This window comes from Ursus arctos, unplaced genomic scaffold (genome assembly GCF_023065955.2).
Source record: "Ursus arctos isolate Adak ecotype North America unplaced genomic scaffold, UrsArc2.0 scaffold_19, whole genome shotgun sequence".
Taxonomy (NCBI): domain Eukaryota; kingdom Metazoa; phylum Chordata; class Mammalia; order Carnivora; family Ursidae; genus Ursus; species Ursus arctos.
This window is the reverse complement of record NW_026622863.1, coordinates 43,146,499-43,169,507: the sequence shown is the minus strand read 5'-3', so window position 1 is coordinate 43,169,507 and position 23,009 is coordinate 43,146,499. Positions and strand designations below refer to the sequence as shown.

Below are 23,009 nucleotides of genomic sequence, written 5' to 3'. Positions count from 1 at the left end.
ATGATCTTTTAAAAAATATATATATATTTGAAACTATGTGTTTTTGATTTTCCAAAAGTCAAGTAAAATTGATGGTACCAGAACATGCACTCCAAGTACCATTAGTTTCAAGATGAAGAAAATGAGGTAACTCACCCAAATTCACATATCACCTTATACACATTGGGGCCATTCTCTGAGTCACCACAATCATCTTACACACACGCAGCCTGACATTCCAGACAACGTGCCACCAGCCCCTTTCCAGGCTTTTGGATTACTCATCTTCAGTTTCTCTTGTGGTATTCAGGTCTGAGACTCCCAGGTTCCTGTTCCCTGAGCAGTGTCCAGGTCTTGCTCCACACTCATCCACTGAGGAAGGCAAAAATGGCAATGTAGTCAGTCAATCCTAGGTAGTGTCAGTAGGTTATGTGAAAATACGGGGAAACCTCACTAAAGTAGAGTCAGGAGGCTAAAAGAGGGTCTGTCAGTTAGAGGAAGAATTGTCAATTAAGGACCCTCAACAGGAAAGAATGTAATGTAAATTACAAGCCCCAAAGGGGAAGGATGTACAGTGCGTCACCTACAAGAAATTGACTACCCCTGCAGTGGATTTTCCTTCAAAATAATTTCCCAACTTCCTCCTTTTCCATGAAAGAGCTGTTTCTCTCCTTTGTTAGCAGGACTTGTCTACCATCTTGGCAGAGCTTTCACTTAATGAATTGCAATTCTGTTATTCCCAACAAACCCATTTTGGTGGTCAAGTAACTGACAGTTTTATTTTCAAGGTTAACAGTTACAAGTTCCAAAAGAGTCTTGGGTGAGGCTCCACTCTTCACTGCGGGCAAGCTTAGCGCAGTTATCTGAGACAAGATACATGGGCGGTAGCCTCGCTCGTTCCACTTCTAGACTACATTTCCCACAAGTTCTTGCGGCTTTAATCAACTTCCGTGGGAACCAGCAACATTTTTCTATTTCTTCGGAAACATGTGGCTCCCAGGCACTCGCAGAGCCCATGGAGGAAGCTTATCTCCAGGACGTCTCCTGTGGGAACCTGACTCGGAGACTGCACTTGGCTCTAAAAGACCCCTTGCAACGATCTGGAGAGGGGAGCAGGGATATCGGCTTGGCCCAGGTTTTTGTGCCAGCAGGAAATCAAAGCGCCAGGCGCCATCTTGTCTGAGTCGACCTGCTTCCGGACTACATTTCCCAGAGGCCCCCGGAGGAACAGGGCCGCTCCTTCACTCTCTTGCCCGACCCTCGGCCTCCTGGCAAGGAGAATTACAAGGTGAGCGGCCTAAGTCTTGGGGGTTCGACCAGGCTGCGCAGGTGCGTCCGTGGGTTGGGGCGGAGCAGCCTGAAGGGGCGGTCTGAGCGGGTCTGGAGTCTCGGGCGCGTGTGAGTTCCTCGGACTAGGGGAAGGGACAAGAGGAACAGGATTCCATGTGTGCGACTGTGACCTTATGTGACTGTGCGGCGCTCCGTGTAGGGGTGTGATTGTCTGTCCCTGTGGTGGGTGTGTCATTGCGACTGACCATGCGCGGACCTCTGTTTGCAGGTGTGGCTGGATATCCCTGCTGTAGGTGTGTGGTTCTGACTGTGCGGCTCCGTGTGTGTAAGGTGTGACTGTCCCCACTGTGGGTCTGTGAGTGTGTGCGTTCGTTTTGTGTGACATTGTGTGTAGGAGGTGGGGAGTGTACAGAATCTGTGATTATGCGGCCATGAGTGTTATCTGAGGAAGTGTTATGTGTGTGCGTGCTTGTGATTGTATGATTGTTAGTAACACTAAGCCTCCTGGGTATCTATGACTTTGTGAGGACGTGTGAGTGTGATCATGTAACTTTTTGTGGCACCGTGTGTGCAGTTGGAGCGTGCCTGTAGTTGTTGCCAGGGTGGCAGTGTGTGTTGTCCCAGGAGTTGTGTGAGGTCAAGACAAGATTTTGGTCTTGGACAGCAGAGACTTCTTCCCTTCTGACATGCTCAGACAGGAATGCTCTGAACAGTCTAGACTCTGACCTCTCTCCATCCCTCCTCTCCATGGGTGGTAGGTGTGATTTCAGAGCCACTACTGCTCTGGTCAGTCGGGCCACAATAAAGGGGTGGTATCTCAGGATTCCTTTCTCCTTTCTCAGCTCTGCTCTTCTCAGATAGGTCCCCAGAGGAAGAAGGAGGGATGGCTGTTGAGGAAGCCAAATAGAAGGTGCAAGGGGTTTGCCTTTTTAAGCTTTCTTCTTCTAGATGGCCTTGTTTAGCATAGACGCATCTATGTGACCTGGACAAATTTCCATTAAAGAAAATGATGGGAAGCTGTAGGGGTGGACACACAGATCCCAACAGTTCCCCTCATTTCCTTCTACATAGTGTTCACATACTAATTTAGAAAATAGCTCAATTTCTCCAATGTATTAAGCTTTTGCTTCTTTTTAAACACACACATAAACACACACATACACACGTACACATGATTATTTTAGAGAATTTGGAAAATGGGAAGTTACAGAAAGCAAGAGTAAACTCCTACCACACAGATAATAACCATTGTTATTGATCGATTTCATTCTAGCACATTTCCTGTGTACATACAGTATACATTATTTCAAGATCAGACTCTCATAGCATTTATCATTTCATATTTTATGTTTTCACTAAAATTTATAGCTATTATGTAATTAATTTTTCCTTGGTTAAAAATTTCTGAATATTACATACATACACAAAAATGCTTAAAATATAGACATACGGTTTAAGACTTATAAAGGGAGGGGTGCCTGGGTGGCTCAGCCGTTAAGTGTCTGCCTTCGGCTCAGGTCATGATCCCAGGGTCCTGGGATCAAGCCCTGCATCAGGCTCCCTGCTCCTCGGGAAGCCTCCTTCTCCCTGTCACACTCCCCTCGCTTGTGTTCCCTCTCTCGCTGTCTCTCTCTGTCAAATAAATAAATAAAATCTTTAATAAAAAAGAATTATAAAGGGAATCTCTATGTAATAAAAACTTGTGTCAGCCCTTCCAGAAGCCTCTGTTCTTCCTGCCCCCAGAATAAACCTATTCTCTTCACCTCTTTAGGTAACCTTTATTCTGACTTTGGTGATAATGTATTTTCTTGTTGGTGTTTAAAAAAAACAATCAAACAATTTATCATATATCTACACATCCCTAAGTAATATAGTTTTGTCTTTTTAATTTTATAGTAATTAAATTGTGCTGAGTAATACTGTTTTGAGTCTTTTTTTCACACAGTATTGTATTTCTTAGGCTTAATCTTATTGCTATAAACCACAGCTATGTATTTGGACATTGATTGTTTCTTGTTTTGGGCTCACTTAAAAGGGCTACTCAGAACATATTTTTATAAGTACTCTGGTGCACATATGCATGCTTTTCCTAGGGTATAAACATGCAAATGGAATTGCCAGGCCATATCTTCAAATTTCCTAGATTAATGCTGAGCTGGTTTTCAATATGGTTATACCAGTTAAAGTCTTGCCAGCAGTTTATCAACGTAGTCATCTGTGTTCTCTCTAATACTTGGTCACTTGATATTTTCATTTTTTATTTGCTGATACAAAGATATATCATATTGTTTTTAAAGTATTACCTACATTCCAAAAGTACAGAAATCAAAGTGTATGACTTGATGAATTTTTTAAAGTGAGCATATTCCTTTAACCAGATCTCAAATCAGATTAGGAAATAGAACATTACCAGCATTTTAGAAGCCCAATTCTTGTCCCATCCATTCACTACTCACCTCTCCCACAGATAACCATCGCTCTGTCTTCTACAGCCATAGATTAATTTTGTCTGTTCTGGAATTTTATATAAATGGTATCACATAATTTGTGCTTGGCTTTTTTTGTTTAACACTGTATTTCACAGGTGGTATGACTGTAATACATAATAATATTATGTAGTATGAATATGCAGGATTCATCCATGTTTCATCCTGTTTTTATGGATCATTCATTATTATTGCTGTTGAAAATTCCATTGTATGAATATAACACTATTTATTTATCCATTCCATTTTTTTTTAAAGATTTTATTTATTTATTTGACAGAGATAGAGACAGCCAGCGAGAGAGGGAACACAAGCAGGGGGAGTGGGAGAGGAAGAAGCAGGCTCATAGCAGAGGAGCCTGATGTGGGGCTTGATCCCAGAACGCCAGGATCACGCCCTGAGCCGAAGGCAGACGCTTAACCGCTGTGCCAACCAGGCGCCCCTATCCATTCCATTATTGACTGGCATTTGAGTTGTTTTCAAGATTTCATATTGGGGCAATTATGGAAAAGGCTACTCTGAACATTCTTCATGTCTTTTGGTGCACAAGTAAATGCCTTCTGTTGGGTATACCCCTAGGAGTGAAATACTTATGTTGTAGGTTATACATATATTCAGCATTAATATACACTGGTAGTTTTCCTAAATAATTTTATCAATTTACATTCCTACTTCATTGTATGAGGACAGACTTTAGAACAGAAGCTTTGCCAGGAAGAGCAATAATTTATAATAAAAAGGTTAGTCCACCAATAAGAAACTATAGTCCTAAATGTACATACCTTTGTAAAATGTTTCAAATATATTTGACAGAATGAAAAGATGCAGTGGACAAATCACAGTCATAGTAGGGGATGTGTTCCCGTCTCCCATTAGCCATTCACAGTGTTTCTTCCATCCTCAATTTCCTTGTCCTTAATAGGAAATAAGAGCTATTGCCTCTTCCCACATGAATGGGAATGCCTTCTGGAAAGTAAGGGATGATACTGGATATTACATTAGAAAAGAATTCTAAAGAATTGAGTTCTTAAAAACTAATTTCACTCAGCATCATTAGTCATAAGGAAAATGTAAATCAAAACCACAATGAGATACCGCTTCTATGTGTAGGATACCTATGATAAAAAAAGAGATAATAACAAGATGAAGCTTTTAGAAATTGCTGGTGGGATGCAACATGGTTCAACCTCTTTAGAAAATGGTTTGGCAGTTCTTCAAAATGTTAAACAGAGTTGCCTTATGACTTAGCCGTCCCATTTCTAGGTATATACTCAAGAGAACTCAATACGTATATTCACACAAAAACTTGTCCGTGAATGTTCATAGCAGCATTATTCACAATAGCCAAAAAATGGAAATAATCCAAATGTCTATCAACTGATGAATGGATAAACAAAATGTGACCTATCCATACAATGGAATATTATTCAGCAATAAAAGGGAATGAAGTACTGATAACATGCCACAATGTGGATAAACCTTGAAAACGTGATAAATGAAAAAATCTAGTCACAAAAGGCCACATGTCCTATGGTTCCATTTATATGAAATGTTAGACAAGTCCATAGAGGCAGAAAGTAGATTCATGTCTGCTTAGGGCTGAGGGAGGAGGGGGAAAAGGAGATTGTTAACGGGTTTTCTTTTGGGGAAGTGAAAATGTTCTAAAATTACATCATGGTGATATAGTAAAAAACATAGAATTTATGTATTTTAAATGATTGACTTATATAATATGCAAAGTATATCTCAATAAAGCTATTTAAACAAAAATCAAAGCTAACCTAAAATGAGTAGAGGAGAGTCTAGATAAAACCATATTGCCCATGACCTGATAATTTTTTTTTAAGATTTTATTTGTTTGAGAGAGAGAGAGTGAGCAAGAGAGAGAGAACACAAGCGGGAGGGCCAGAGGGAGAGGGAGAAGCAGATTCCCCTGTTGAGCAGGTCCCCTGATTTCTTTCAATCACAAAATCAGTCTCATTTTAGTAATTAGAACGTCTGTTTCACTGACTAATTGATGCCATAAACTTTTGTTTTATTTATTTTTTAAAGATTTTATTTATTTGTTTGAGATAGAGCGAGAGCGAGCGAGCGAGAGAGACAGAGAACGCATACAAGCAGGGGGAGCAGCAGGCAGAAGGAGAAGCAGGCTCTCCACTGAGCAGCGAGCCTGACTCGGGGCTGGATCCCAGGACTCTGGGATCATGACCTGAGCCGACGGCGGACGCTTAACCGACTGAGCCACTCAGGCACCCCTAAACTTTTGTTTTAAAAGTTTAACCTCCTGGCTCCTTGAGCTAGAAGCTTCCAGTGAGAAAACATGATGATTGCTTCTCTTTTTCTTTCTCCTAAACTTCTCTGTTTCACTAGACAACTCCTTGAAGTGGGGAGCAGCAAAAAGAGAGGGAAAGAAAAATCTTAATTGTAGGGATGCTGGTTTTCAATTGCCTTGGGGCATGTTCACAACCACTGAGCAGAGGGCAGTGGCTCCACTCCAGGATTACAGCCTGGGCATTAGTCCTCCACGGAGCTCTTTTCTAGAGCTGGAAATCCTTTTGGTAGGCTTAAGAATAAAGCCAGACCCAGGCCAGTTCCTACTATGGGGTCCATATCTCCTTCCAAGATGGAATGTTGCCCCAGTCTTTGTGCCTTCTAAACTCAAGGAAAATTTTCCCAAGACCTTCTGTCACATTCTACTTGGAACCCTTGCAGCACTGAGGTCCCTTTTTTCTGTCCCTGTGAAGTAGGAGGAATACAGAGCACACCAGTGCTTTCTAAAAATAAATAAAGATCTAAAACAGATCTTTCTCTCAAAGACAGCCTCCTCTCATACACTCTCCAATCTCTGAAACACCTTTAGAATAGATGTTGAATTGAACCAAGGGCACAAAATCAGTTTGCAGCCAGCTCCTTTTGCACGATACATAAGATCGCCAGGGTTCTTAGGGCGCCTGGGTGGCTGTCTGTTAAGAGTCTGACTTCAGCTCAGGTCATGATCTCAGGATCCTGGAATTGAGCCCCGCGTGGGGGTCCCTGCTCAGTGAGGAGTCTGCTTCTCCCTCTCCCTCTGCCCCTCCCCTCCACTTGTGCTCTCTCTCGCTCTCGCTCTCTCTCTCAAATAAATAAGTAAAATCTTAAAAAAAAAAAAAAAAGATGGCCAGGGTTCTCGCTGCAGAATGCAGTGTTTCATGACCCCTATTGTCTTGTTTTTCTTCAGGACTTCTCCTAAACTAAGTATGAGAGAGGCATAGTTTAACATCCTGTTATAGACTGAAAACTGTTACAAATAAGAGAATTCAAAAAGGTACATAGTATCCAGAAATCAATAGAATTTTTTATATTTAAAACAAAAATAGATGGAAGATGCATTGGGAAAAGTATAATAACAATTATAAGTAAACAATAATATAGAACACATTTACATATAATAAATACATACTTATATGTTAATTTTGTTATGTAATTACATCTTATACATATTAATTATTATAATTTTATAAATATAATTAATAATAGCCACAAAAATAGTATAAGATACCTAGAAATAATCTGAAAAAGAAATGAGCATGATACACATGAGGAAAACTTTTCAGTATCCTGAAGGACACAAACATTGACCTGAATAAATAGAAATGTATTCTGTGTTCTAGGAGAGCGAGACTCAACATCACAAAGGTGTCAGAACTCCTTAAGTTAAGGTATTCATTTTATGCAGCCTCAAGAAAAATACCAATACATCTTTTAAACAATTTATGCTCATATAGGAAAGTAAGTCAGAGTATCAGGAAACTTGAAGAAGATGAGTAATGAGGGATTATTTATTTATTTTTAATCTAGACAGTCTAGCTTCAGAGCCAAACTTTTTTTTTTTTAAAGACTTTATGGTTTTAGAGCAGTTTTAGGCTTATAGAAAAATCAAGAGGAACGTACAAAGATTTCCCCCATACACCCATAGCCCCCCGTTCATTATCAACTTCCCCCACCAGGTACATTTAGTACACTTTTTTTTATAAAAGTTTTTTTAAATTTTTAAAAAATATTTTATTTATTTCTTTGAGAGACAGAGAGAGAGCGCATGAGTGGGAAGGGAGGGGCAGCGGGAGGGGGGAAAGCAGACTCCCCGCTGATCAGGGAGCCTGACTTGGGGCTGGAACCCCAGGACCTGGGATCATGACCTGAGCCCAAGGCAGATGCTTAACCAACTGAGCCACCCAGGCGCCCCCATTTGGTACAGTTGATGAACCTATACTGACACCGCATAATCATCCAAAGTTCACAGTTTAGATTATTTATTTGTTGTTTTTATTATTGTTATTTATCTGTTTTTTGTTGTTATATTTATTATTTATTGTTATTATTTATTGTTCATTCTATAGGTTAGGACAAATGTATAATGACACGTATCCATCATTATAGGATCATGCAGAGTAGTTTCAGTGCCTCGAAAATCCTCTGGGTTCTACTTATTTATCCCTCCCCGAGCCCTCGGCAGCCGCTGATCTTTTTACTGTCTTCAGAGTTTTGCTTTTTCCAGATTATATAGTTTGAGTCATACAGTATGTAGCCTTTTCGTATTGGCTTCTTTTACTTAGTAATATGCATCTAAGCTTCCTTTATATTTTTTTATGGCTCCATAGCTCACTTCTGTTTATCACTGAATGACATTCTATTTTCTGGGTGGACCAGTTTATTTAATGATTAACCTACTAAAGGTTCCAAGTTTTGGGAATTAGGAATAAAGCTGCTGTGCAAGTCTTTGTGTGGACATAATTTTTCCGCTCCTTTGGATAAATACTAAGAAGTATGATCGCTGGATTGTAAAAGTATGTTTGGTTTTTTTTTTTTTAAATATTTTATTTATTTGAGAGAGAGCACAGAGGGAGAGGGAGAAACAGGCTCCCTGCTGAGCAGGGAGCCGGATGCGGGGCTCAATCCCAGGACCCTGGGATCATGACCTGAGCCAAAGGCAGACACAACCGACTGAGCCACCCAGGCACCCCAAGTATGTCGAGTTTTGTTAGAAACTGTCAAGCTGTCTTCCAAAGTGGCTGTACCATTTTGCATTCCCACCAGCAATGAATGAGAGCTCCTGTTGCTCCTCACCAGCATTTCATGTTGTCAGTGTTCTGGCTTTGGCCATTCTAATAGATACGTAACAGAAGCGGCCTTTTATTAAGACATATTTTTAAATTATAAGACATATTTATTGACATATTTTTAAATTATAATAAATAGAGTGTGTTGCTGGCAAAAGAATAAAGATGGATCACTGAACCAAAAGAGAACTACAATAAATCCAAACATGTATCATCTGTGATAATGGTATAGCATTTAAATCAATGCTGTAGTCACCTGCTGTGAGGCTCACTTTTTTCCCCCTTTGTTTCAGCATATCTGACGTCAGGTAATATCTTATACAGTTTTTATCTTTCTTAGTGGCATATAAAAAAATAGTGCATTTTAAGTGGTATGTATTATTCACATGTGACTTTGGTACACTTGGGTAGTTGGCTTCCTATGAGAGAAATTAAGTAGGTTTCCTAACTCATAAATTACACTGAAATAAAATTATAATTTATAATCTTACAGTATTTTATTAAATAATATTCTACCAAAATAAAATAATAATTGATTAAAGACCTAAGTGTGACTGTGGAAGAAGCCGAGATGCCCATTAACAGATGTATGGATAAAGAAGACGTGGTCCATATATACAATGGAATATTACTCAGCCATCAGAAGGAATGATCACCCAACATTTGCATCAACATGGACGGGACTGGAGGGGATTATGCTAAGTGAAATAAGTCAAGCAGAGAAAGACAATTATCATATGGTTTCACTTATTTGTGGAACATAAGGAATAGCAGGGAGATCAGTATGAGAAGGAAGGGAAAAATGAAGAGGGGGTATACAGAGGGGGAAATGAACCACGAGAGCCTATGGACTCCAGGAAACAAACAGGGTTTTAGAGGGGAGGGGGCTGGGGGGATGGGCTAGCCTGCTGATGGGTATTAAGGAGGGCACATATTGCATGGAGCACTGGGTGTTATATGCAAACCATGAATCATGGAACACTACATCAAAAACTAATGATGTACTGTATGGTGACTAACATAACATAATAAAAAAATAAATAAATAGAGACCTAAGTGTGACAAAGCATTAAACAGAGAAATTTATATAAATATGTATAGGTAAGAAAAAGTCTTCTTACCCAAAAGCTATAAAAGTTGACACTTCGTTTTGCATGTCAAAAACATATAAGCAAAGTTGATTTTTCTTTCTTTCCTTCTTTCTTTCTCTTTCTTTCTTTCTTTCTTTCTTTCTTTCTTTCTTTCTTTCTTTCGAGAAAAACAGAGCTATAGGGTAAGAGTGAGGAGTGCCTCTGTGTATGACTGAGGTCGGGAGTTCTGGGGAGAAGGGAGTTGACAGACTGTTTTGAGCTTGGGAAGTGAGAAGACTTCATTAGGGAAGTCTTAGTCCTTCTAATCAGAGCATACCGGGTTCCTGCACAAAGGATACCATTTGGGTGAATCTGCTTGAGGGCTGCAGAGGCGGGATCTCCTCAAGCAGGTCAAAGCAGCTCTGTCTCCGGTTCACTGAAGTGGGACCAGGTCTGACCTGAATCACGTGGTTAATCAGAGGAAGGAGAAGGAATCTGAGTCTGTATTCCTTTGAATCCACTAGCCAGGATCCATTTTACTGTAGCTAAAACTTCTGGAGCTGAAGAAGTATGATTTATCCCATACTCCCACTGACCACAGTTACATCATAAGACCCACAGTGAAAGCTGTAAAGCCAGTGTGATTTCTAGAGCATGTCTTTGCTTCCCCAGTCCTGCTTTCTCAGAATACTGTCCTTTCTCAAGAAAACAGCCCCAAGGAGGACTGATCCTCTCCTGCAATACTGAAAGCCATGGCCCAGGTGAGTTGATGCTTTTTCTTACCTTCCTGACATTTAGTTTCAAATTAAAAACCTAAATTTTTTTAATGGTCATGTGAGTATTTGTTTTCCTACTCCTGACATTTTTGGCTATGAGGTTTCCCTTTCAGGATCCTTGGTCTCCTTTTTCCCTTGAGTCTAACCAGAGAATCCCTTACCATTCTTAAGTACCACCTTCTTTTGACCCAGCATTAATATTTTCATCTCGCATCTCTTTCCTCAGCCCTGTCCCAGGAGCTATGATGGAAAGGAAATGTATTCTTAGGAAATGAGAATAGATTTGTAGAATGAACTTTTGCTTTCCAGACAGTGATTTGATGAGGTGGCGAAGTATGAATTGCTTAGTTGGGAGCAAACATGGGTTTGTTCTACAGATCAGTATTTACCAGTGAGACAGAATAGGAAGGGATGTTGGTAGTTCCAGATGTTAGGCTGTTGCAAGACCTCCTGGTTTATGAGCGTGGAAGATTGTGGTCTTGGTAGCTGATTCCGACAGACCTCTGTGACTTTTAGGGCATCCACAAACAAAGTTCAGTTTGAAGTTAGATAGGAAGTGTGGATCATGGGGAATTTCTAAATGAATCACCAGTTTTCTTTATCTCAGAAATAAGGGTACTCCCTAAAGGGAGATACCTGCATCTCTTTTAGCTGATTCCAATAGAATATATCCATATTTTAATTAATATTCCTATATTGCTATTTCTTGATTAATCAAATTTTTAGACATTTTGTAGTTGTTTTTTTGCAAGGTATGTGTGGATTTGGATTTGCTATATCACACTCTACTTCGTTTTCCCACAGCAGAGTTGTTTCACAGTTTTGTTTAAATCAATGCTGTTCATATGATTAGAGCCTTGCAGATATTCTGTTCTCTACCAACCCCCCCCTTTTTAAGATTTTATTTGACAGAGAGACACACAGCGAGAGAGGGAACACAAGCAGGGGGAGTGGGAGAGGGAGAAGCAGGCTTCCTGCTGAGCAGGGAGCCTGATGCGGGGCTGGATCCCAGGACCCTGGGACCATGACCCGAGCCGAAGGCAGACGCTTAACGACTGAGCCACCCAGGCGCCCCTTTACCGACCCCCTTTAAAAACCTTTATAATAATAAATTTCAGACATAGGAACGTAGAGGAGTTATGAACTCGCATATACTCACCATCCAGCTTCAACTCCGAGTCAGTCTTGTTTCATTTATACTGATAACCTGTTTCTTCCTTGCACATTACCCTACCCTCACTTCTACACAGGATTATTCTGAAGCAAATACAAATGAGTATGTGTTTCTAAAAGACAAGGATTATTTTTTAAAACAACTATTATGCCATTATTGCCTCTAGAAAAGTTGGAAATAATTTGTGTCATCAGTATCTAGCCAGTGTTTAAATTTTCATAATTGTTGAATTCTTTAATCATTTATCCAGATTAGAATCCAAATAAGGACTGTGCACTGCAGTTCATTGAGGTCTTTTGAGTCTCTTATTTATAGAGGTATAGAAGGTACCCTTCTACCTCTTTTCTTTCTCTGTATGTGTTAGAAAAGAAAAAAAAAATGGTTCATTTGTCCTGTTTGGATTTTGCCGATTGCATCTCTGTGGCATCATTTAACTGTTTCCTGAAAATTGGTAGTTAAGTCTAGATGCCGATCAGATTCAGTTGGGATTTTTTTTTTGTCATGAATGTATCATAGGTGGTGATATGTGATTCCATCAGGAGGCACATTATATCTGGTTCTCTTTCTTTATGTAATGCTATCCACCCTTGATGATTACTGTCTAGATTAGAGGTTGCAAAATGATATTTTAATTCTGCCATTCCTCCTTCAATGATTAGGTGAAATACTCTTCATAAAGTAAAACTTCTCATCAACTGTTTGGTTACCCTAAAGGACAGTCTGTCTAGGAAGGAATATTTGAATAATGAGTTGGTTTCTTAGAATCCTAAAAAGGTGACCAGTAGGTTTTTATTCATTGTTGTTAGGAGCTCAAGAATTAAACTTTTTTTTTTTTATATCTATAGGTCCATTATACTAGACCCTCAAATTATACTATTTTTGGCCAGGCCATTGAGAGGCTCTTCAGTTCGGTGCCTGAGTCCTTGTAACATGATTCTAATAGTTTTTGATAGCTCTCTTGCTGTCTGATGTAACAGAATGTTCAGACTCATCCTGTGCATTTCTGACTCAATCCTGAAATCATTTCTTTCCCCCAAAGGACCTTGGTTCGTTTTATTTGAATATGCTACTTAGGGACTACAATCTAGACACTAGGGGTGCTTATTCCTACCGGATGAATGATTATTTCTAGGCCTTTTCAGTAGATAGAGTCAGGAACTTGTTTGTTTTCAATATATAGTAAACTGATTACCCTTTTTGTTTAGTTAACATACAATGTTATATTCGTTTCAGGTGTACAATATAGTGATTCAACAATTCCATATATTACTCAGTGCTCATCAAGATAAGTGTTTTTCTTAATCCCCTTCATTTATTTCACCCATCCCCCCGACCACCTCTGCTCTGGTAACCATTTGCTTTTTCCCTACAGTTAAGAGTCTTGTGTTTTTTTTTTTTTTTGTTTGTTTTTTTGTCTATCTCTTTTTTTTTTCTTTGTTGATTTGTTTTATTTTTTAAATTTGACATATGAGTGAAATTATATGGTAGTTGTCTTTCTCTGACTTGCTTATTTTGCTTAGCGTCATACTTTTTAGATCCATCCATGTTGTTGCAGTGGCAAGATTTCATTCTTTTTATGGCTGGATAATATTCCATTGTCTATATAAGTACCACATCTTTATCCATTCATCTATCAATGAACACTTAGGTTGCTTCCATAATTTGGGTATTGTGAATAATGCTGCTATGTAAACATAGGGGTGCATGTATCCCTTTGAATTAGTATTTCATATTCAGTAATGCAATTACCGGATCGTAGGGTGGTTGTATTTTTAATTTTTTGAGGAACTTCCATACTGTCTTCCACAGTGGCTGCACCAGTTTGCATTCCCACCACAGTGCAAGAGGGTTCCTCGTTTTCCACATCCTCACCAATACCTGTTGTTTCTTGTGTTTTTGATTTTAGCCGTTCTGATAGTTGTGAGGTGATTTCTCATTGTGGTTTTGATTTGCATTTCCCTGATGATCAGTGATGTCTTCCTTGGAGGAATGTCTGTTCATGTCTTTTGCCTGTTTTTTAATTGGATTATTTGTTTTTGGGTGTTGAGTTGTATCAATTCTTTATATATTTTGGATACTAACCCTTTATCAGATATGTCATTTGCATATATCTTCTCCCATTCAGTAAGTTGTCTTTTAGTTTTGATTGTTTCCTTTGTGATGCAGAAACTTTTTATTTTGACGTATTCCCAATAGTTTATTTTTGCTTTTATTTCCCTTGTCTCAGGAGACATATCTAGAAAGTTGTTGTTACAGCCGATGTCAGAGAAATTACTGCCTTTGGTCTCTCCTAGGATTTTAGTGGTTTTAGGTCTCACATTTAGGTCTTTAATTCATTTTGAGTTTGTTTTTGTGTATGGTGTAAGAAAGTGGTCCGGTTTCATTCTGTTGTATGTAGTTGTAGAGTTTTCCCAACACCATTTGTTGAAGAGACTGTCTTTTTCCCACTGTATATTCTTTTCTCTTTTGTCAAATTAATTGGCCACATAATTGTGGGTTTATTTCTGGGCTTTCTGTTCTGTTCCATTGATCTATATGTCTGTTTTTGTGCCCGTTCCATACTGTTTTGATTACTACAGCTTTATGATTTAACTTGAAGTCTGGAATTGTGATACCTCCAGTTTTTTTTCCTTTTTAAGATTGCTTTGGCTCTTTGGGGTCTTTTCTGGTTCCATGCAAACTTTAGGAGTGTTTGTTTTAGCTCTGTGAAAAATACTGTTGGTATTTTGATAGGGAGTGCATTAAATCTATAGATTGCTTTGGGTACTGTAGAAATTTTAACAGATTTGTTCTTCCAGTCCATGAGCGTGGAATGTCTCCATTTATTTATGTTGTCTTCAGTTTCTTTCATCAGTGTTTCATAGTTTCCAGAGCATGGGTCTTTCATATCTTTGGTTAGGTTTATTCATAGATTTTTTTTTGTACGATTTTATTTTTGGGTGTAATTTCTATACCCAACGTGGAGCTTGAACTTAAAACTCCGAGATCAAGAGTCGCATGCTCTACCAACTGAGCCAGCCAGGCGCCCTCTAGATATTTTATTATAAAATAAACTAATTACTCTTGCATCTCTTTTTTAAGATCCAAAGATACTGATTCTGGGTGATACCAGTACAGTCACTCATTTGCTTTACCCCACAATACAAGTCCAATAGTCTGTGAATTATTTCTTTTATTACACAAGTAATACATATGTTTATTGTTTCAGGGATCAGTGATGTTCAGTGATGTGTCTGTAGACTTCTCACAGGAGGAGTGGGAGTGCCTGGACCCTGGTCAGAGGGACTTGTACAGAGATGTGATGTTGGAGAACTATAGCAATCTGCTGTCAATGGGTAAGGGCTTCTATACCAGTCATTTAGAGTTCTCCTCTGGAATGTTTCTTCCACAGTGAATTTCCCATCTGCTTTTCGAGTTACCGGCTGAATTTCTGCTCCTTATTCCCAAATAAGTGGTTTGAGCTGCAATGAAAAGGAAGAGTTGGAAAATGGGCACCTCCAGTGACTGTGGCAGAAGCTTCATCCTCTTTCTTTGGCTGTTCCTGTAGTGGCATCTCCTCTTTGGCCATCAAGGGACTGGATCTGATTTCTGGATCTGGTTTACCCACAGCATAACCATGTCCCATATCTTTTCTTGTGAGCAGGACTTTACATTCCTAAGCCTCAAGTTATCTCCTTATTGGAACAAGGAAAAGAGCCCTGGATGGTTGGCAGAGAGCTGACAAGAGGCCTGTGTTCAGGTGAGTGAGAAATGACTGGGCAGGAGCAAGGCACTACAGTAAACTCAGCACCTTTGAGATGTTAACTGGGCTTCCGGGAAAAACTAAGTCCTCTTAGCATGAGTTTACAAACGACTTGTTTCATTCCTTCTCTCACTACTCTTTCTGCTGCTCTTCTCCAGCAACCCTCATAATTTCAAGTAGGACAGGCCCTTTACTTCCCCTCCAATAAAACTCTTTTACCCATATTTTAGATTCTGTTCCTTGCTGGCTTTTCTTCCTCTTAGACTCGTCTAAATGTTTTGTGTGTGTGCATGCATGCATGTGTGTGTATGCACTGCCCCTCCTCCAGGTACTGGTCTTCATGAATAATACTTGCCAGTGACCTGTTTTATCAGTTCGTTGTGCCTTTTTCCTTTACCCAGTGTTTTTCATTTACTGATTGTGCAAGGGAGCCTGCCAGGTGCTGCCATTTGCTAATCATGTCAGCTGTTAAGAACTTGGGAGTCAAGGGGCGCCTGGGTAGCGCAGTCGTTAAAGCGTCTGCCTTCGGCTCAGGGCGTGATCCTGGCATTCCGAGATCGAGTCCCACATCGGGCTCCTCCGCTGTGAGCCTGCTTCTTCCTCTCCCACTCCCCCTGCTGTGTTCCTCTCTCGCTGGCTGTCTCTGTCAAATAAATAAAATCTTTAAAAAAAAAAAAGAAGAACTTGGGAGTCAAAAAGTAGTGCTAGGGGCGCCTGGGTGGCGCAGTCGTTAAGCGTTTGCCTTTGGCTCAGGGCGAGTGATCCCAGTGCTTTGGGATTGGGCCCCGCATCAGGCTTCCCCGCTGGGAGCCTGCTTCTTCCTCTCCCACTCCCCCTGCTTGTGTTCCCTCTCTCGCTGGCTCTCTCTCTGTCAAATAAATAAATAAAATCTTAAAAAAAAAAAAAAGTAGTGCTAAAATATATCCATAAATAATTTCCACAAAGTAGAATCTAGTAAAGAGAATCAGGGAGCCCAGCAGAAAGTCCGAGGCTAAATATGCAGAAGTGGAAAATCCATACTGAATAAATAGTTGGGAGTCTTGCAAGTGATTGCAGTCACCTTCTATGATGACAATGTTGGGGAAAACAGAAAGGCCTATAAGGGAAAGGAAGAGGTGGCAGAGAAGGAGAGATTTAGGATAAAGTGTGATTTTATCCTAAATGCTCCAGAAAAGCATTACTATATAGTAAGTATGGGTCCCAGTGCTGGGATTACAGCATTGAATACGACATTCAGAGTTTTGCTGTTCTGGAGCCTATGTTCTAAAGGGTGAGAGAGGAAAAATAGGTATGTTTATAATGTCAGATGGTGGTAAGTGATACGAAGGGAGGTGAGAGAAGGCCTCTTTGATGAGGTGATCATTTAACCAAAACCTGAAGGAAGTGAGGGAACAAGTGCTGTAAATGTCTGGTAGAAGAGATTCAGGCAGAAGGAAAAGGAAGAACAAAGTCCCTGAATTAGGAGCTGTTTGGCTCCTACCATTGCGGTTGGAACAGAATAAGCAAAGAGGGACTTGTGGGAAAGGAGATCAGCAAAGTGGCAGGACGTACGTGCGTTAGTGTGTTTGTGTGTGAGTGCAGGCGAGAGGTGGGGTGGACCTGCAGGTGATGTGGGGTCTTGTGGGCCTTGGTATGAGCTTTGCGTTCTATTCTGAATGAGATGATTGGAGCAGGGGAGTGACATCATGTTTTTAAGGAGGTTGCTAATTTTGGGTTCTTTTTTTTTTTCATATTTTAGCAGATTAATTTTAGATTCTTTTGGATAGAATTTAGGGAGTCTATGAACTTGCATGAGGAGAAGACATACATCTTTATATTTACTAACCTCAAATTGAAAATTGAGTATTCCTGTAACTTTGACATGAATGGAAATCACAGATATTTTCGTATCATTTTACTGTTAATGTAGACATATTGAAAAATTATTTGTGCTCATCTGTATTTCAGAATTACTATAGTACTAAGCTCAGTACTAGGTCTTACTGTTTAATGTATTAAGAAAACTCCAGGGCAACTGGCTCAGTCAGTTAAGCATCTGCCTTTGGCTCAGGTCATGAATCCAGGGTCCTGGGATCGAGGCCCATATCGCGCGCCCCGCTCAGTGGGGAGTCTGCTTCTCCCTCTCCCTTTGCCCTTCCCCCACAACTTGTACACTCTCCCTCTCTGTCTCTCAAAAAAAAAGAAAAAAAATCTTAAAAAAAAAAAAACAGAAAGAAAGAAAACTCCAGGCAGGTGGAAGAACCCCTGTGAAGGCCCTTCTAGGAGGGGAAAGCTTGATGTGTTTGAAGAACTGAAAGAAAGTCAGGGTTACTGGACTAGTGAGCAGGCGACAGTGGAGCATGAGTCAGGATTGGAGATCAGTTGGTCTTTGCCAGTGAGTGTGAGGAGTTTGGATTTGAGCAGTGGAAGGCCAGGCCACATTAATTTTGGTTGCTGAATAGATTAAAGTGTGTGAGAACTTGGTGGGGAGATGGATTGGGAGGCTACTTCAGTGGCCTGAGTAAGAGGTGATTCTGGTTTAGAAGAGAGGCCATTGGCTGTGGACATAGAAGAGGATAGTTTTAAAACTTACTTAGGAGCTTAACTCTATGGAAATTGCTGAAATTTTCTATGGGAATAGGAGAAAAAAAATGCTGGAACGAATTCCTTGTTTCTGGCTTGAGATGTTCCAATAGGCTCCATTTTGATGTCTTAAACCATTTAATTTGCCTAAAATCCCCATTTTTGGTAAGAAATCCTTTCATAATAATAGCTATCAAATACTGAACACTTGACTCAAAGACATTTACAGGCATTATGCCTTTCCCTCCCAGGAATCATGAGGTAAAGATTATCTCCCTTTTGCAGATGAGGAAATGAGGACTTAGATTAAATAATTGCCCAGGACCCTATAGTGAGTAACTGTCAGAGTTGGAATTCCACTCTAATGAGCCTGCTTCCACTTCTTGTCATCTTTCCATGACAGTATTTTCTTTCTGTCTGCCTTAAACTTTAGCCGCCTCCTCTCTCAGCCACTGCAGTGGTATATGAGTAAGTCTCTCTCTTCTCCCAAGATCAGCATCATAAAATACCAAGACAAACAGTATTTTTACTGACTCACCAGAACATAACATATTCTGGGGCGCCTGGGTGGTGCGGTCATTAAGCGTCTGCCTTCGGCTCAGGGCGTGATCCTGGCGTTCTGGGATCGAGCCCCACATCAGGCTTCTCCACTGGGAGCCTGCTTCTTCCTCTCCCACTCGCCCTGCTTGTGTTCCCTCTCTCGCTGGCTGTCTCTCTCTGTCAAATAAATAAAATCTTAAAAAAAAAAAAAAAGAACATAACATATTCTGAGTCTTCCCTATCTGCTACTCACACCAATTTAGCTTAATACCCTAGACTGACTTCAGGTTCTGCCCCGTTGTGGCTAGCCCTTTGTAATCTCTTTCAAATTTCGGCCAATCTATCCTTGCTTTGGAACCTATTCAGTTTCCATTGCAACTGGGAGTGCTGCTGTGCTGACACTAACTGCCCAGAGTTAGCGTAGACCCCACAGATGAATAGCAGAGTTGTAGGGGCGCCTGGGTGGCTCAGTCAGTTAAGCTTCTGTCTTCGGCTCAGGTCATGATCCCGGGGTCCTGGGATCAAGTCCCGAGTTGGGCTCCCTGCTTAGCGGGAAGTCTGCTTCTCTCTCTGCCCCTCCCCCCTGCTCATGCTCTCGCTCTTTCACTCTCTTTCTCAAATAAATAAATAAAATCTTTTGAAAAAACCAGCAGAATTGTACACAAGACTGCCCTCACTTTATCTTATTTTACTTTTGAAAAGATTTTATTTATTTGAGAGAGAGAGAGAGCAAGCACGAGTGGGGGAAGGGGCAGAGGGAGAGGGAGAAGCAAACTCCCTGCTGAGCAGGGAACCCAATGCAAGGCTTGATCCCAGGACCCCGGGATAATGACCAGAGCCAAAGGCAAACACTTAACTGACTGAGCCACCCAGGTGCCTCAAGACTGCCCTCACTTTAGATGGCGGCTGCCAAGTCTCAGAGTTCTTAGACACCTACACTTCTGAGCAACTGGCTATAAATTTGGGGAATTCCATAACTACTGAAAGTTTAATAATTTGCTAAAATGATTCACAGAACTCCAGAAAGCTCTGTACTTATAATTGCAGTTCTACTCTGAAGGATATATATTAGGGCAAGGTCTAGTAGGCTTCCAGATGCAGAGGTTTCACTCCCTTTCCCTGTGTAATCAAAGTGTGTCATCTTCTTGGCACATCACATGTGTTCACCAACCAGAAAGGTCTACTGAGCTTTGATGTCCAGAGTTTTTATTGGGATTTAATCACACTGGCATGATGGAGTGGCCAATGACTCAGTCTCTGGCTTTTCTCTTCCCTCAGAAGTCCAGTAGCTGAAAGTCTACTTTCTAACAACATGCTAGATCTTTCTGGTCACCAGTTCCTATCCTGCAGCTTTCTAGGGATCTGCCATGAGTCATCTCATTAGCATAGCCAAAAACACTCCATCACTCAGAAAAGTCCAAGGGTTTTTGAAGCTCTGTGTTAGAAACCAGAGACAAAGACCAAATTTATTGATCATACTACAGAGCCCAGAAATCTTCCCGCTGTGTGCCTTTATTCCTCTCAGGAAACCTTTAATGGAGGTCAGAAAATTATCCACTTTTTTTAAATACACGTAGTATAATGGTTTCTTACGTGTACATGCTTGCATGCTTACATAGATGTATACATGACTTGTAATCTTTTCATATGCCCAAGTATTATATATTTACCGTCCTTTCCTTATGATTCTGGTCCATCAATATTTGAGAATCATTGTGGTTTCCTTTTTCTGTAGTCTCCTCCCTCACATTCTGTGTTATATCTCATTTCAGTGCATTTTGGGGGTTTATTTTCAGATTAAACAGATCTACTTGAGAACTGTATGTCATTTACGACCAGATACTATTTTCACTTTAATTTGTCCATTTCTATTGTTAAAGTTTAACTTTTCACAAATGGGTGGTGGGAGTGGGGTCGGGCAGTAAGAATATTTACCATTTCATTTTCTTTCAGATTTGGAATCAATGTGTGAAACCAAGTTACTGTCTCTGAAGAAGGAAGTTTATGAAATAGAATCATGCCAGAGGGAGATAATGGGACTTACAAAGCATGGCCTTGAGTACTCCAGCTTTAGAGACATTTTGGAATATAGAAGCCACTTTGAAAAACAGCTGGGATATCAAAGTGGGCATTTCAGCCAAGAAATAGTCACTCATGAATACATGCCCACATTTATTCAACAGACATTCTTTACTCTACATCAAATAATTAATAATGAAGAGAAACCCTATGAATGTAAGAAGTGTGGAAAGGTCTTTAGTCAGAATTCACAATTTATTCAACATCAAAGAATTCATATTGGTGAAAAATCTTATGAATGTAAGGAGTGTGGGAAATTCTTTAGTTGTGGCTCCCATGTTACTCGACATCTGAAAATTCACACTGGCGAAAAACCCTTTGAATGTAAGGAATGTGGGAAGGCTTTCAGTTGTAGCTCCTACCTTTCTCAACATCAACGAATTCATACTGGTAAGAAGCCCTATGAATGTAAGGAATGTGGGAAGGCCTTTAGCTATTGCTCAAATCTTATCGACCATCAGAGAATTCACACTGGTGAAAAACCCTATGAATGTAAAGTATGCGGGAAAGCCTTTACTAAGAGCTCACAACTTTTTCAACATGTGAGAATTCATACAGGTGAGAAACCCTATGAATGTAAAGAATGTGGCAAAGCTTTTACTCAGAGCTCAAAGCTTGTTCAGCATCAGAGAATTCATACTGGTGAAAAACCCTATGAGTGCAAGGAATGTGGGAAAGCCTTTAGTAGTGGCTCAGCACTTACTAATCATCAGAGAATTCACACTGGGGAGAAACCTTATGATTGTAAGGAATGTGGGAAAGCTTTTACTCAGAGCTCACAACTTCGTCAACATCAGAGAATTCATGCCGGTGAGAAACCCTTTGAATGTCTTGAATGTGGAAAGGCCTTTACTCAGAACTCACAACTTTTTCAACATCAGAGAATTCATACAGATGAAAAACCATATGAATGTAGTGAATGTGGAAAGGCCTTTAATAAATGCTCAAACCTTACGCGACATCTGAGAATTCATACTGGTGAAAAGCCCTATAACTGTAAGGAATGTGGGAAGGCATTTAGCAGTGGCTCAGATCTCATTCGTCATCAGGGAATTCATACTGATGAATAATAAAAGTTAAAGCTCTTGTTACCTTCCTAACATTTGAAACAAACAAACAAACAAAAAATTCACATTTGATAGTTACACTTTCACTATTTTTTGTTTTTAAATTTTATTTTACATTTCTTTTTAATTCAAATGTATTTTACTCTAAGTTATGAATTAAGATTCTAAGTTGACGTTTGTCCTGTCCCCCAATCTTATACTAAGGGCAGTTGTTCAATAATGCTTTTCTTGCCCATTATTTTGTTTTACCTTCTTGGTGAGACATTATATCCTTGTTGATATTTGCTTGTATTTTTTTCTTCTCTGACCTATGTATTTTTGCTTACACCAATATCACACTGTTTAAAATTGTGTGACCTTGTATTTTTTAAGTGTAGAATTGTAACCTTGTTTTTGAAGTCAGTATTAATCTTGTGTTTCATTTCACAAATTTGTATTTTCTTATATAAAACAGAAAATCAGAAAACCAGCAACTAAAAACCAAGATTAACAGCAATCATAGCAACTGTCAATGATTACTCTTAAGTTGATAGAGCAAACTTCCCAGAATTTGTTTTTAAAGTCATGATATGCATGCATGTTATCCCTTCACCTGTTTTGATCATGCCAAAAAATATGGTTGCCATTCAGTAAATATAGGTTTTTTAAATGAGTTATATATACTTAGTGACTTTTCAAAATGACTTTATTACTCATGTTCTGTTTGCATTAAATGTTTGCAGTTATGAAATATGCCCTGATTACTATGACCCCAGATTTATCTTTGAATGTTTGTTTCTTTCTTTTAAAACATCTATTTTAATTGCTGAAAGCATGCACATTTTCTCCCTATAAACTGTTTTGTTTCTTTTTATCCACCCCAGTCTCATACTAGAAAGGTAATTAACCACTGTTATCAAAGTGGTGTTTATCCTTCTAGTTTTGTTTTGTTTTTACTTTTTACTTATATATGTTAGTGGCATTTTATTTCGTATGTATTATTAAAAATAATCATGCTGTGTGTATTGGTTTGTTGTGAAGATTCAATGAATTAATAAATGTAAAGTGCTTAGAACTATTCCTATTACACAGTAAATGTTTAGTAAAAGTTGTCCACTATTTTCACTGATACACTCATTTTCATAGTTATCTTCATTATTATTTGTGGA

The 23,009-nt window shown here is 39.6% G+C and overlaps 1 protein-coding gene across 5 annotated transcripts; it reads left to right on the top strand.

Moving 5' to 3' along the window:
* The first annotated feature begins 915 nt into the window (after positions 1-915).
* ZNF383 (zinc finger protein 383) lies at positions 916-22,918 on the top strand. Of its 5 annotated transcripts, none has more exons than XM_026482432.4 (5): positions 916-1,267; positions 10,594-10,682; positions 15,080-15,206; positions 15,515-15,610; positions 20,669-22,918. In XM_026482432.4, the coding sequence occupies exons 2-5, from the start codon at positions 10,674-10,676 to the stop codon at positions 21,862-21,864; spliced, it is 1,428 nt and encodes a 475-aa protein (XP_026338217.1). In that variant the 5' UTR covers positions 916-1,267; positions 10,594-10,673; the 3' UTR covers positions 21,865-22,918. The 5 variants fall into 5 exon arrangements, with proteins under 5 accessions (XP_026338217.1, XP_048079513.1, XP_048079510.1 ...); XM_048223553.2 differs by having other exon boundaries at positions 956-1,267; positions 10,116-10,682; XM_048223556.2 differs by lacking the exon at positions 15,080-15,206 and having other exon boundaries at positions 15,263-15,610.
* Positions 22,919-23,009: the final 91 nt, after the last annotated feature.